Genomic DNA, 13,121 nt, shown 5'->3' with positions numbered 1-13,121 from the left:
GGTAAAAGTGGGGGACACAACTCGGGTGCATGGCAGGGTGAAACCACACAGGGAACCCCCTTCCTTGGGGATTTTTGGGGGCAAACAGCTCAGAAAAGAACCCTGGGGACCTGTACCCATCACCAGCACTGCTGGAACCTCCTCAGACTCTGCCGGGGATGCACCAAGGACAGGTTGGGATGCATTAAGGTGGGAATGCTGGAGAAGCCAGGCCAGGTTTCCTGGGCTTGGAGTGACAGTTAATAAAGTAGAAGGTAGTTGAGCCAAAAAGCAAAACCCCTCCGTGTGTGTCCACGTGGTTTTTGTCTCTGGGAAGAAGAAGGTGCTCACGGGCTTTCCTACCTGGAGAAGGGAAAGCATCAGAGCACAGGGTTGGAGCACAAGGAGACACAGGTGTCCATGAGGTATGGGACTCCCAGTTTATTCCTGCCCTGTGCCAGCACCTCCTGCTCATCCTGAGCATCTTGCCCCCTCCATCCCCTTCTCCCACCGGCTGGCAGCACGAAGTAGGCACACCACCACTGGATTTTCACATCAGAACCAGCCCGGGTTCCCCCACCCTTCCCTGATGGAGCCAAGCGCCATTTCCTTCGGGAATAGGCTCCTTCTCCCCCAGGTTGTCCCTTTTCTGGGGTCTGGACTGCAGTGGGTGCAATGTTCACCCACTGCTGTGGGGAGACACCAGGGCAGATAAATCCCACCCTGTGCCATGACAGAGCACCCCGTCACCCACCCCAGTGCCCTTCAAGTGTCACTTGGTGTCCTTTGGCTTGTCCCCAAGACAAGTTTTGCCTCGGCTGTCTCTCCACATCCATCACAACCGAGGTGGGTCTTAGTCCTTAGGGCTCCTCACCGCTGTGAGCTCCAGGCGTGTCCCCCCCGAGCCGTGTCCTGGCAAGGGGCGATGGCCCCACGGCCTTGGGAGGTGGCTACGGCGGTGCTTGGCGAGGTGCGAGCCCTGGCTGAAAGCCTCGCCGCACTCGGGGCACTCGAAGGGCTTCTCGCCGGTGTGAACACGGCGGTGCCGCTCCAGGTGGGACGCCCAGGCAAAGCCCTTCCCACAGTCGCCGCAGGTGTAGCTCTTGTGCTTGGCGTGGCCGCGCTGATGCTCCAGGAACGGGGGGGCTTCCCCAAAGCGCTTCCCACAGTCATCGCACTTGTAGGGCCGCTCCGGCGAGTGGGTCTTGCGGTGCTGCAGCAGATGCGCCTTCTGGGTGAAGCGCTCGCCACAGCTGCTGCAGGGGAAGGGCCGCTCGCCCGTGTGGACGCGTCGGTGCCGCTCCAGGTGGGATGCCCACACAAAGCCCTTCCCGCAGTCAGCGCAGCAGTGCGAATGCTCCCGGCGGTGGCACCGCTGGTGCCGCGCCAGTGCCGGCCCCGCCCGGAACAGCTTCCCACAGTCCCCGCAGCGCAGTGGCTTCCTGCCCAGGTGCGTGCGGCGGTGCCGCACCAGGTCGGAGCTCTGGCAGAAGGTCTTCCGCAGGCCGGGCAGCGGTGCGGCCCGCTCGCCCGTATGGCTGCGGCGGTGCTTGGCAAGGTGTGAGCCCTGGCTGAAAGCCTCGCCGCACTCGGTGCACTCAAATGGCTTCTCGCCAGTGTGGACACGGCGGTGCCGCTCCAGGTGTGATGCCCACACGAAGCCCTTTCCGCAGTCCCCACACTTGTGGGGTTTGTTGGCGGCATGGCCACGGCCATGGGCCGCCAGCTCGGCTGCAATGGCAAAGCGCTTCCCACAGTCACCGCACTTGTGCGGGCGGTCACTGGCGTGGGTGCGGCGGTGTTGCAGCAGGTGCGAGCTCTGGCTGTAGGTCTCACCACACTCAGGGCAGCCAAAGGGCCGCTCGCCTGTGTGGACGCGCCGGTGCCGCTCCAGGTGCGATGCCCACGGGAAGCTCTTCCCACAGTCGGTGCAGCCAAATGGCCGCTCCCGGGCCGGTCCTTTGCCGTGCAGGGGTTTGACACAGCTGAGTTTGGGGAGCGCGGTGGATTTGGGGGTCCCGGGAGGCACAGCTTTGTCCGGGCGCTTCGCTTTGCGCCTGTTGGAGCCGAGGGACTTCTCCCGCTCCAGGCTGTGGGATGAGTGCGGTCCGAGCCCGGCACTGCTCTCTGATGCTCCATTCTCTGCTGCTTTTTCACTCACCAGCCCCTGAGCTGCTGGGAAAGGGGAGAAGCAGGAAAAGGTGAAAGTGTGAGGAGTAGGATTTAAAACAATGGAGCAGCAACAGGATTCCCCTTAAAAATCTTGTTCTCCTAGAGAGCAGGAAGAGAAATACAACAGGGACCTGATCCCAGTTTGAACTGGGAATGTGGAGATGTCAAGGGCGCTCCAGTGCCAGAATTTTCAGTTTAAATTAGGAGAGATCAGTAACATCTTCCTGCAGAAAAAAAATAAGGAGAGGGCTGGGGTTTGAGGAAATCCCCCTGGAATTTGCCCGCATCTCTCCGCCCCTCTTCCCAAACTGCTTTGCTTGAAGCAAGGAAAGGATAGGGGAATATACAACAGGGAAAGAGAGATTTTTGGGGTGTCCTTACCCAGGGACATGAGGGTCTCATAGCTCTCGTGCATCACGTCGCGGTACAGGGCCTTCTGCCGCGGATCCAGCAGTACCCACGGCTCCATGGCAGGAGGGAGCACCGGGACAATGCAGACTCCTCCCTCGGGGCTCCCCAAAATCCCCTGCAGGGAGGAGAAATCCCTTAAAATCAAGGAATTCCCCCCCACAGCGCTTCCTGCTCGGGATTTGATGCTTTTCCTGTGGTCACTTCGAGGAATATCGGGTTTTCACAGTGCCTCAATCCGGGACTAATCCTGAGCGTCCCCGGCGCAACGCGGGAGCAGCGGGGCAGGAGGGTCCCTGCTTTTCCCCCCTCCTTTCTGGCAGACCCCATCCTACAGCAATCCCAGCCTCCCGGTTCCCCCACTCCCCATCCCACCGGGAATCAGCGATGGGGCCCTGGGGGCTGTATCCTAGGAGGATCCCCATCCCTGTGGAGCCCAGGGCTTCCTCTCCATCCTGCCTATCCCTTGTCCTCTCCCCAGAGGAGCTGCTGCTCCCGGGAACATACCCCCTGCCGGCTCTAGCCCCGCTGGGAGCCGAACCACATCCCTGCTCCTCTTTCGCCCCGTTACCTGCCGGCCAAGCCTGGAGCTGCTTCCACAGGGCTTTTCCTTAGGAGAAGTGTCCTCCCTTCCCACGCTGAGACTGAAGGGAAGGGGCGATGCCCAGACGCCCCATTGCACTCCCAGGACCACAAAGCCTCCCACAGCACGACACAATGGAGGCGATGCCGAGCATGGCTCCGCTCCGGAAGCCCGAGCCGGTATCCGGGAGATCGAGGAGAAGCCAAGAACCAGCTCCGCTTACCCAGAGCCCTCTAGAGGTAACCCAGTCGCAGACCCGTCCCCGTACCTCCCACAGACCCTTTGGAACCGTGGGAACACAAGGGATCGCCCCCCCGCCCTCTCCTTCCCCGCCTCTTCCTCCCCCCTCTTCCCCATGCTTCTGCCCTGCCACCCGCCCTGTCCCCCCAGTTGGGACCCAGAGGGTTTGAGGACCCTGCTGGAAGCTCAGCCAGGGAGGTTGAGATAACAGGAGCAGGGATGGACCGAGTGTTGGGAATGTGGAAAGGGCTCGCTGGGATTCCCCCCCAGGTGAGAGAGGGAATGCTGCTGGTTCCCCATCGCCAGCGGGCAGGAAGAAATTCGTGGTTTTCACCGGGAAAAGTAGCCCTGATGGTGTTTTCCTGGTGAAAACAGGTGGGTTTTTCCCCTCAAAACTCCAGGTGAGCTGCTTATAAGAGCCCCAGGAATAAAAGTGGTGGGATAAGCACCCCTAAACCCACAGGCTGAGGCAGGAGGAAACCCCGGATCCTCAGGGTCCCCAAAGGGCTCCAGCAGCCACCAGGGAGCAATTGCAGGGGCCAGCAGCTCCAGAATTGCTCTTCCCATCACCCCACACTACTTTGGAGTAGAAAACAGCTTGGGAAGAGGTTTATTCCTGGGAAAACTAAATGAAATTGGGAAGGGGGGCCTGCAAAGGAAGCAGGAAAGCCCAAGTGCTGGGAAGATGAACCTCGAGGATGAGGAAGGTAATGTAGGTCTCTGGCAGTGTCAGGGTGGCTGAGTGGTATAAGGCACCAGACTCAAGGCCCTGCTTTCCCTGCTGTGGGAATTCTGGTTTCCAAATGGAGGTGTGGGCTCAAATCCTACTTTTGACACCCACTTTTCCTAAAAACTAATTTTTTAATATAATTTTCTGTCTTTTTTTCTTTCCCTAGCCCTGATAAAAATTTGTCCCTGTCGTATCCACTCCCTTCAAACACTGGAAGCCCCAGTAAGATCACCCCAATAAGGAACCTTCAGTTCTCCGGGAACTCCATCAGCTCCATGTCCTTCCCATGAGGAGAACCCCAATTTTGAACACTTTCATCCAAGAACCTCCTCCCCAGTGCATTCATTTCTTGAATTATGCCCCCAATCCCAAAAGTTTTGCCTTGGAGTCGCATGAGTACGTGCAACAGGTGTATCCCGGGAATCCTCTGGGCGAGCAGGAAGTGAAGGACAAGAAAATGTTTTGAAAGGGCATCTTTCCTCAACAGGACCTGCCCACACTTCTCCAACCTGTGCCTGCCGGCCCAGACACTCATTAAGGCTAATTACCTTGTTAATAAATCCACACGGGTTTTTCCCTCCCTGTGCTTTACATATGCGGTCCTTTTTCATCACAGGGAAACACTCCGAGGTGGACACCCTCCCCCATTCCAAGTGCTCTCCAGCACATGCATGATGTCCCACACAACATGTGGAATGAAATCCCACTTTTTTCCCACTCCTTCCATTAAGAAAAGTCAACCTTAAAACCAGAAAACAACCATTTGGAAGGAAATCACCATCCCTTCTCCCGCCCTCAGATTCCCTGGGATTTCCATCCCTCCCGCCATCCCTCTCCGAACCTTGTGATGCAACTGGAGGCAGGCGGAAACTCATCTTCCCGTAACCTTCAGGGAATCAACAGATCAAGAAAGCAGGAAGATGGGAGGGACAACTTTTGCAACTGGTGGATTGCTGGTGCCCAGAAAATAAATCCCCATCATCGAGGCTGATGGCAAAGCAACTTGTTGGGACATGCATTAATCCAGGTCTTACCAGGACAATGTGAAACCAGCTGCCCTCACTCCAAACTCTCTGCTGTTCCTGGGAATATGTGTCCATGCCAGTTTCATTATGCAATTCCCAAATTCTTCATAATTTTTTATTCCAGATAGAGAAAATGTGTGGTTTTGGAAGTTCAGCATCGACACACCACAGGGGAACAACCAGCGAACCACAAATCATGAAACATAAAACCAGACCCGAACCAAGAAGGGTTTTTTTTCCAAAAAAATGACACTTTTACCTTTTTTCAATCCAACTGGTGGATTTTCTTAAATGGGGATATGCTCCAAGACCAAAAAAAAAAAAAAAAAAAAAAAATCAGGAAAACCTTTCAATCCTTCAGTTTTTCTTAGAAGGAAACTTTCCACAGGTGTTTGTCACCCAATTTTAACCAAGACAGCACAGTGACACCCATTCAGAAGGGGTTGTCCCTGCTAATGGGCCATCATGAACTCAAAAACCATCAAGGGCCCCAAAAATATCCTATGACTCGTAGGATTGCATCATTCCATTGTGAAACTCCCCACCCTGGATGTACCACCTGGATCTGATCACATATAATCTCGAGGTCTAGGTACTTGGGAGGCCACCACCACTGGACGGATCCACAGAGGAGGGCCAGAACTTCCACAGGGCCACCGGCTAAGACTGCAACCATCACTTCGACAGCACTGAAACTACTGCTTAATCAGACTGTGACCACCACCCCGACTCACAGGGGCCAGTTTGTACTCTTGGTTTTAAGCCAGTTTTCTGTATTCATTGCATTTATTGTAATTTTGCTATTAAGTTGTAACTACGACTTAAAATCTCTCACAAGGTATTTGTTTGGGGTTAATTTCCCCTGCTGGTTTACTTTCAAACCAGCACGGCCTGGAACGTGGTATTGGGAATCCTGCAGGAACCATAAAAACACCCCCACACTCCACCAAAAAGCAAAATTCTGGGCAAAACCCACATTGTGGCTTCTCCCAAGGAGATCCCTTGAACACAGCACCAGAACCCCGCAGTTTCCATGTCACAATTCCAGCTAAACCAGGAGATCCCATAAATGCAATCTGCAAAGACCCTTGACACCAATCTCCAAAATTCTACCTAAACTTTGACAGTTGGACAGAATGTTCCTCTATCCTGAGGTATTTTATGATCATATTTAATGAAATCCCACAGTTTTGTGGAGATTGAACAGGACAAAGCCCGATGAGGGCATTGTCTCCAAAAAGGAGACTTGAGCTCTTGATCCAAGAACCAAGGGATGGTTCCTCAGATGGGTTTACGGTGCTTTGGCAAGTCCAAGGTCTCCATTCTGGAAAAATGCTGGTCTCAGTTCTAGAAAAACACCCAGTTTTTGCCATTTCAGTGATGTTCTGGATGATCTTTAAGGTCTCCTTCCCACCTAAACAATTCTTCGTCCCCTCTATTCTAATGGAGACAAGATCAAGCCAAAATTGTGCAACACCCAAGTAGATTAATTTTCCCTGGAAATGCTCGTTTTCATCCCTGAAATAATAGTTTGGATGCCAGCTCGAGGTCTTCCCTGGGTTCAGAAGGAGCCCCATGATGGTTACTCAGATTTCAGCGGGCTTTGTGCAATACTGGAAAAAAAAACACAGATGATTGTTCCCTTCTGGGAAATCTCTGCCTTTGGTGGAGCCGGGTGCGGTCACCGTACTGGGGTAAACGTGGCACATCCCAAAACATGCCGTGGACTGGTGGCTTTATGCCGGTGAATAAAGGGGAAAGAAACCCGGCAGAGGAACTGGCTCTGCTCAATTGCTGGTTCCCCTTCTCATGACAAATCCCACTTCACTCCCTTCCGTGTTGCACTGATTGGCAGAGGTTTTTCTGGAAGCACAAGCTTGCTTTTTTTTCTTCCCCTAAGCCAGGGTATAAAATGAATTCCAATCTCAGCAGAGGATTCATCTTCCTCCTGGCACGATGACTGGGATTGGTGAGTGACTCCTCCCCTCAATCCTGAGCTTTCTGTGGTTTTTTCCCAGTTTTCTTTCATCTTCAGTGCCTGGGTTTGGTGTTTTGGTTCCATCTGGTTCCATCTGGTTCCATCTCTGGGCCACGTCCCAAGAGCACAGCCACAAACCTCCCTTTTTCCAGCTGGACTGTTCCATGGTCACCTGGACCTCTGGACACTGTGGGCAGGGGGAGACCTCCCTTCAGATCTGGGGCATGGGATTATCCTGGTTTTTCAGGAAACACAGGCACGAGCTTGGAGTCTCTGAGGGCCATCCTGGAGGATGCCTCCATGCTCCAGGTTGGTGGTTTCTCCACATCTTCCCCAAAAACACCTGATGGAAGATGGAGATTCAGCAGACACCTCCAAGAGCTGGTCCCAGGGTATTTGCTCTGATCTCCAAACAGGATCTCCCAAATGGTCCACTGTTTTTTTCCAATCCAGCCATGATGATTCTGTGACCAGGGCACATCAATCCAACCATATCCCACTGTTAACAGGACAACTGGAGCAGATTCTTCCTAAATATTTTTTACACTCGTGATTAGTATTTGAATCAGCTCAAGGGGCTGTGGAAACACCTGCCTCAGGTGTTGGATGATAAAGCTCCAAGGTGGATTCCCGGCAGATCCACCCGAGATATGTGACAGATCTGGGGCTGCTCTAGGAAAAAAACCCACAATTCCCAGGCATTTTCCAGCAGTGAGAATTACCCAAAGTGGGGTTTCCAAAGCTTTTTGTTTTTCCCTGGAAGAAAAATAGCAGCACTTGGGAGAAGGAAAAGAAAATTAAATTTGCTCTTTAGTTGTTCTGAAGAACAGAAACCAAAACTAGGAAAATCCCGAGGGGGGGGCGGGGGTGGGGGTGGGGCAGAGTGTGGTGCTCAGCCCAAATGTTCTTTCACTGTGAAAATGTTAAACAATGTTGTGTCTGTTCTGGTGGAAATGGTCGGTTTGGGTCTGTTTGCTGCTCCCTGTGGGCATCTCAAAGACACAATAATTTTAAATGAGAGAAATTTAAACTGGGAAGGAGTTTTAAAAGGAGGGGATTTTAAAGGGGAGAATTTTAAAGGAGGGAATATTAAAGGAGGGAATTTTAGAGGAGGAAATTTTAAAGCAGAGTAAAATTCTCTTCTCTAAAATTAAGTAGAGAATTTTTAATTAGGGAATTTTAAAGAAGATAAATCCCATCTCTCTTCATCCCTCTAATCCGTCCATCTTTCTGTGAAATTTTATCTCCATCTCTCCTGCCTGTGCAAGTCTTCATCAGATCCATCTGTCCAATCCTGTCTCTTCCCTCCACCTTTCACATAAAAACTTCTCGAATTATCCAGGTATGGGAAAGGTCACTTGGGACAACAAGGTGCCTCAATTCTTTGCACATGAGTGACACTAATTACCGTTCTTGGAAGCTTTGGAGCTTATTCTAAGGAGGTCAGAGTCATTTTGAGAGCTCACCACAGCAGCTGTACAAGCAGAACATGAATATGGAGAAATAAAAAATCATCTATGGGTTGATTTCTCTTAAAAAGATGAATCACCATCACCGACATCTCTTGACACCTTTCATGACGGACCTGCTGATGCCAGGGATTTCACAACCACCCCAGTTCCTCTTTTTAGGTCTTGGATACCAATGTCCTTGGAGCCAGTCTGTGCCATCAGGAATGACCTTGAGTGCCAAGGCCCCATTATTCCCTTCTCTTCTCTTCTTCCCTCCCCAGTCCTCTTCCAAATCCTCCTGCTCGCGGGTGTCCTGAGCGCCAAGCAGTTTCCATGCTTTCCCGAGTATTGTCTCCATGATCAGGACTATGAGGAGCTGCTGGAGATTGTCCGGAATGGGCTGGAGCCCGCAGCTCACCCGGCGCACGTGGTCGTGGTGGGTGCGGGGATTGGCGGGCTGACGGCAGCCAAGCTACTCCAGGAGGCTGGGCACACGGTAAGGAATTCCACAAGGCTCTGCTGGGCTTCTTTCCCTCCTCTAAAGGTCTTCCAGGCTGGAGAGGGAAAAGGAAATTAAGTTGGTCAACCACAATGGTGGGAGAAGGAAGGGAAGGCGATTTTTCACCCAACATTGGTTCCTGAGAATCAAATGAGCCCTTCACATTCTGTATTTAGGGCAGCAGAAATCCCAGGGGTTTCCAAACCATCCCACAGCACCTGTGGGTCTCAAAGAGGGTTTCCAAGGCATAGAGGGACAGATTGGTGCTGCTTTCAAAGCCCTTTTGAATCCTGAACCACCTCGAGAACCTTCTCACCAGAGCTGGTGTCCAAATGTGACCCAGGAGTTGGGAAATGAGAAACTGCCCCATAGGCAGAGGTGTCTTGGCCAACAGAGGAGGGTTTGAATCTACAGGTGCTTCATTTGCCATCTGAAGGGGACCTGTCCCACCCTCTGGACCTTCTTTTGCAGGGCGTTTCACGTCAAAGAAGCCATTTCCCAAATGCTTCTGATCTCCACCCACATTTTTTAGGTTACCGTACTGGAAACGAGCAGCCGGGTCGGGGGGCGGATCCGGACGTACCGCCCTGAGGGACAGGACTGGTACGTGGAGCTGGGGCCCATGCGCCTGCCAGGCAAGCACAGGTGAGAGCGTGTCCAGCCCCATGGTCAGGTGAGGGACTGGCCCAAGGCACCTGACCAATCTGGGGACCAATTCGTCCCCATTGCTCCCCTGGGGTTCAGCATCCATGCCAAGGGGACAAAATGCTTTGGTGGCAGAAGTGGGGGCTTGGTTGTTGGCTCCTGGCACCGTCACTCTGCCCTTTTTCCAGGATCGTCCGTGAATTCATCCGCCAGTTCGACCTGAAGCTGAACCCCTTCATCCAGAGGGACAACAACACCTGGTACTTCCTGAAGGGTGCTCGGGTCAGGGCGGAGGAGGTAAACAGGAACCCCGACATCCTGAATTACACAGTGAAGCCATCGGAGAGGGGCAAGAGCGCTGTCCAACTCTACCGGGAGGTACTGAACAAGGTACAAGATTTTCCCGTGGTGTCCCCTCACCTGAACGATGAGTTGGGGAGCACTTGGACAGGAGTTGGAGAAGACTTGGCCATGAACTGGGGAAGACTCAGCCCTGAGCTGGGGAAGAGTAGGGTCCTTATGGAGTGAAAAGTAGAGAGGCTCATTCAGAAACAAGGGCAGGTGGTTGCAAAACCCCTCTTTGTCTACAAGAAATCCTTTGGAATGGGTCCACCAGGACTTGGATGAGCAGAAAATTCCACACCAAGGCAGAGCCGCCTGAAACTTGATGTCCAGAAGCTCCAGGGGTTACCAAACCTTGAACTCCTGAGAGAATTTCGGGCAGCACTTTGGGAAATGGATCTTTTTCCTTTGAACATATCAATGTTTCTTCTCCAGGCTTTTAAGACATTCCAGACCACGGATTGCAGGAAGTATCTGGCTCAACACGACTCCTTCTCCACCAAGGTAACGGGCTGGGGCTCAAGGGTAAATTTAATCCCAACTCTTGATAATTAACCTGCTCTCCCTGCTTTGAGAAGGGTCTATGTCACTCTAGTCCCATTCTCTGACACCTTTTGGATGCTTTTCCCTAATAAATGATCCCTTCTATTTAAAAATGCTGAGAAAGGGTCCAGCATGGCTCCAATGGAGCCCTAACTGAGGTAACAACCTCAGGTTGTGTCTCTTCTCCTGGGATCTCCAGGAATATTTGATCAAGGTGGGGGGGCTGAGCCGAGGAGCTGTTGAGATGATCGGTGACTTGCTGAATGAGGACTCAGGGTTTTACCTGTCCTTCCTCGCCTCACTGTGGGACTTCGACATCTTCGACAAAGAGAGGTGAGTGCTGTCCCTTCAGCCCAACCCTGTTCCCACAACGGGAAACGTCAAGAGTGATTCCAAATGGGAACCACTCGCAGTTCGATGGGGCCTCCAAGCTCCACTGGCGTCTCCAGAAGAGCTCAGGTTTTTATGCTCCCTAAACCCTGGCATTCTTCCCACATCTCCCACTTCTCCTCCCTTCCAGCTTTGATGAAATCACCGGAGGGTTTGACCAACTGCCCAGAGCCTTCCACAAGGCGCTGCCCAATATTGTCCAGTTCAACTGCACCGTGGAGAAGATCATGACCAAGGGCAACAAAGTCCGAGTGTTCTACCGTGCTCCGGACACATTGGCCCCGACGATCATCACTGCGGATTACGTCCTTGTCACCTCCAGCGCCAAAGCTACCAGGCACATCCAGTTCCTGCCGCCACTGTCCCCTGCTAAGACCCACGCCCTGCGCTCCATCCACTATGCAAGCGCCTCCAAAATTATCCTGGCGTGCTCTGAGAAGTTCTGGGAGAAGGACGGGATCCACGGAGGGTATTCCATCACCGACCGCCCCTCCCGCTTCATCTACTACCCCAGCCACAACTTCTCCAGCGGGGTGGGCGTCATCCTGGCTTCCTACACCTGGAACGATGATGCCGAGTTCTTCCTGCCCCTCACGGACGAGACGTGCCTGGATGTGGTGCTCCAAGACCTGGCTGACATCCACCAGGTGAGCAAGGAGTACCTGCAGTACACCTGCGACCAGTACGTGATCCAGAAGTGGCAGCTGGACCAACACTCCCTGGGGGCTTTCGCTGCTTTCACCCCGTACCAGTTTGTGGACTACTCGCAGGCCCTGTTCGCTCATGAGGGCCGGGTCCACTTTGCCGGGGAACACACGGCCCAGCCCCACGCCTGGATCGACACCGCCATGAAATCAGCCATCAGGGCCGCCAGCAACATCCACCACGACAGCGGCGAATCCCCGGCGTCAGACAGGGAGTGGTTTGGGAGACTCAGACAGAGGGAAGAGCTCTGAGTGTGCCCCCAGCCATTTTTTGGTAGTGCGAATCTAGTTCTTTCCAAGAAAAATCAGCAGAATTCATCGGCAGCGAAGGTGTTAAAGAACTGAGTGTCTTCAGGCAGGACCAACTGGTTAAACACGTCATGGGGAGAGGAGGGAGCACTGAAATAGTAAATCAGAGTTATAAACACTTAATGGGGGTAGGAGGGAGCACTAAAACCAGGCAGTGGGTTCCAGGACTCTGCTTCCCCTTGTCCACCACTGTAATTCCCAGTTTATTTGTGTGCGAGGCACTTCATGGAATGACTAAGGTGAAATAAAGGTGGGAATTTCTGGTTTCCTTGTGTCTGAGAGCAGTGTCATCACATATATACCACGTCACCATGCTCCAGCCCTTTGGGAAGTCATCACCTTCACTGTCCTCCCCTTTAAGTGGTCCAGCACAATTAATTAATTAATCAATCCCTAATTCCTGGCTAGTAATTAATGATTCCCCATGGCACTGGTGAGGATGTGGTCCCGGTGTCTTCTACCTAAACCATGGCCAGCACCAAGTTGATACAAGTATATCAAATAAATCATCCTGAATCTTCAAAGCAAACCCATGGTTTTGCTGGAGTTTGTCATCTCAGCAGTAATTTTCCTAAATTCCATAGCCTTGGAAACTCCATCTGTGCTGCAAGTGGGATTTTTTTGACAGGATTATTGACAGGATAATGATAAACGTCCAAAGGAAACACCAGCCTGGTTGCTGACCTTCACTGTGGTCACATCCTTGGCCTGTAATTCATCCCAATACCCATAAAATTCCAAACTTGCCTCTCTGCCCCTGACTCCACATAGCCAGAGGGGAGCAGCTCCAGGTTCATTCCCGGCCCAAAAACAGAGATTCGGCTCTCACTGGAGGCAGCAGGGATGGGATCAGGGGAGACCATCACACCCCTCAAGTTCCCCCCTGCATTGGAGAGGGAGATTTATCCCCATTTTCACCAATTAAATCCAGCTAATAATTAATTAAGTACAGAGTGATCACCAGTAGCACATTATAACCTTGGCCAGGCTGTTTGCCATCAAAGCACTTTTGGGAGGCCCAACCTCCGAAATCAAAAATCTCACAGAAAATTGTTATTGTTATCCCTCATTTCTTCCAGTTCTGTAAGGTACATCCCTTATGGAACATGGGGCTGCTCTTTGG

At 52.5% G+C, this 13,121-nt stretch overlaps 2 protein-coding genes and 1 long non-coding RNA gene across 4 annotated transcripts; 2 read left to right on the top strand and 1 right to left on the bottom strand.

Annotated features, from left to right (window-relative positions):
* Positions 1-396: 396 nt before the first annotated feature.
* Positions 397-3,359, bottom strand: LOC120412150 (zinc finger protein CKR1-like). 2 transcript variants are annotated; one of them, XM_039572499.1, is made up of 3 exons: positions 3,131-3,359; positions 2,533-2,677; positions 397-2,154 (listed from the first exon to the last, which is right to left on the bottom strand). In XM_039572499.1, the coding sequence occupies exons 2-3, from the start codon at positions 2,618-2,620 to the stop codon at positions 833-835; spliced, it is 1,410 nt and encodes a 469-aa protein (XP_039428433.1). In that variant the 5' UTR covers positions 2,621-2,677; positions 3,131-3,359; the 3' UTR covers positions 397-832. The 2 variants fall into 2 exon arrangements, with proteins under 2 accessions (XP_039428433.1, XP_039428434.1); XM_039572500.1 differs by having other exon boundaries at positions 397-2,151.
* Positions 3,235-5,473, top strand: LOC120412153. The gene is made up of 2 exons (XR_005604772.1): positions 3,235-3,381; positions 4,279-5,473. It is a non-coding gene; the product is annotated as an uncharacterized LOC120412153 (long non-coding RNA).
* Positions 5,474-6,186: 713 nt separating this feature from the next.
* Positions 6,187-12,266, top strand: IL4I1 (interleukin 4 induced 1). Its single transcript, XM_039572489.1, has 7 exons — positions 6,187-7,106; positions 8,848-9,062; positions 9,598-9,710; positions 9,899-10,100; positions 10,488-10,556; positions 10,795-10,928; positions 11,116-12,266. Exons 1-7 carry the CDS (start codon positions 7,094-7,096, stop codon positions 11,939-11,941), a joined length of 1,572 nt encoding a protein of 523 aa, XP_039428423.1. The 5' UTR covers positions 6,187-7,093; the 3' UTR covers positions 11,942-12,266.
* Positions 12,267-13,121: the final 855 nt, after the last annotated feature.

This window comes from Corvus cornix, unplaced genomic scaffold (assembly GCF_000738735.6).
Source record: "Corvus cornix cornix isolate S_Up_H32 unplaced genomic scaffold, ASM73873v5 scaffold16, whole genome shotgun sequence".
Taxonomy (NCBI): Eukaryota; Metazoa; Chordata; class Aves; order Passeriformes; family Corvidae; genus Corvus; species Corvus cornix.
The sequence above is the reverse complement of the archived record's forward strand: the minus strand, read 5'-3'. Positions and strand labels throughout refer to the sequence as shown.

Coding starts and splice junctions, on each gene's coding strand:
- LOC120412150 (XM_039572499.1), bottom strand. CDS start 2,620: ATGGAGCCGTGGGTACTGCTGGATCCGCGGCAGAAGGCCCTGTACCGC. Junction 2,155..2,532: donor TGAGACCCTCATGTCCCTGG/GTAAGGACACCC, acceptor CCCCTTTCCCAG/CAGCTCAGGGGCTGGTGAGT.
- IL4I1 (XM_039572489.1), top strand. Junction 10,557..10,794: donor ACGACTCCTTCTCCACCAAG/GTAACGGGCTGG, acceptor TGGGATCTCCAG/GAATATTTGATCAAGGTGGG. Junction 10,929..11,115: donor GACATCTTCGACAAAGAGAG/GTGAGTGCTGTC, acceptor CCTCCCTTCCAG/CTTTGATGAAATCACCGGAG.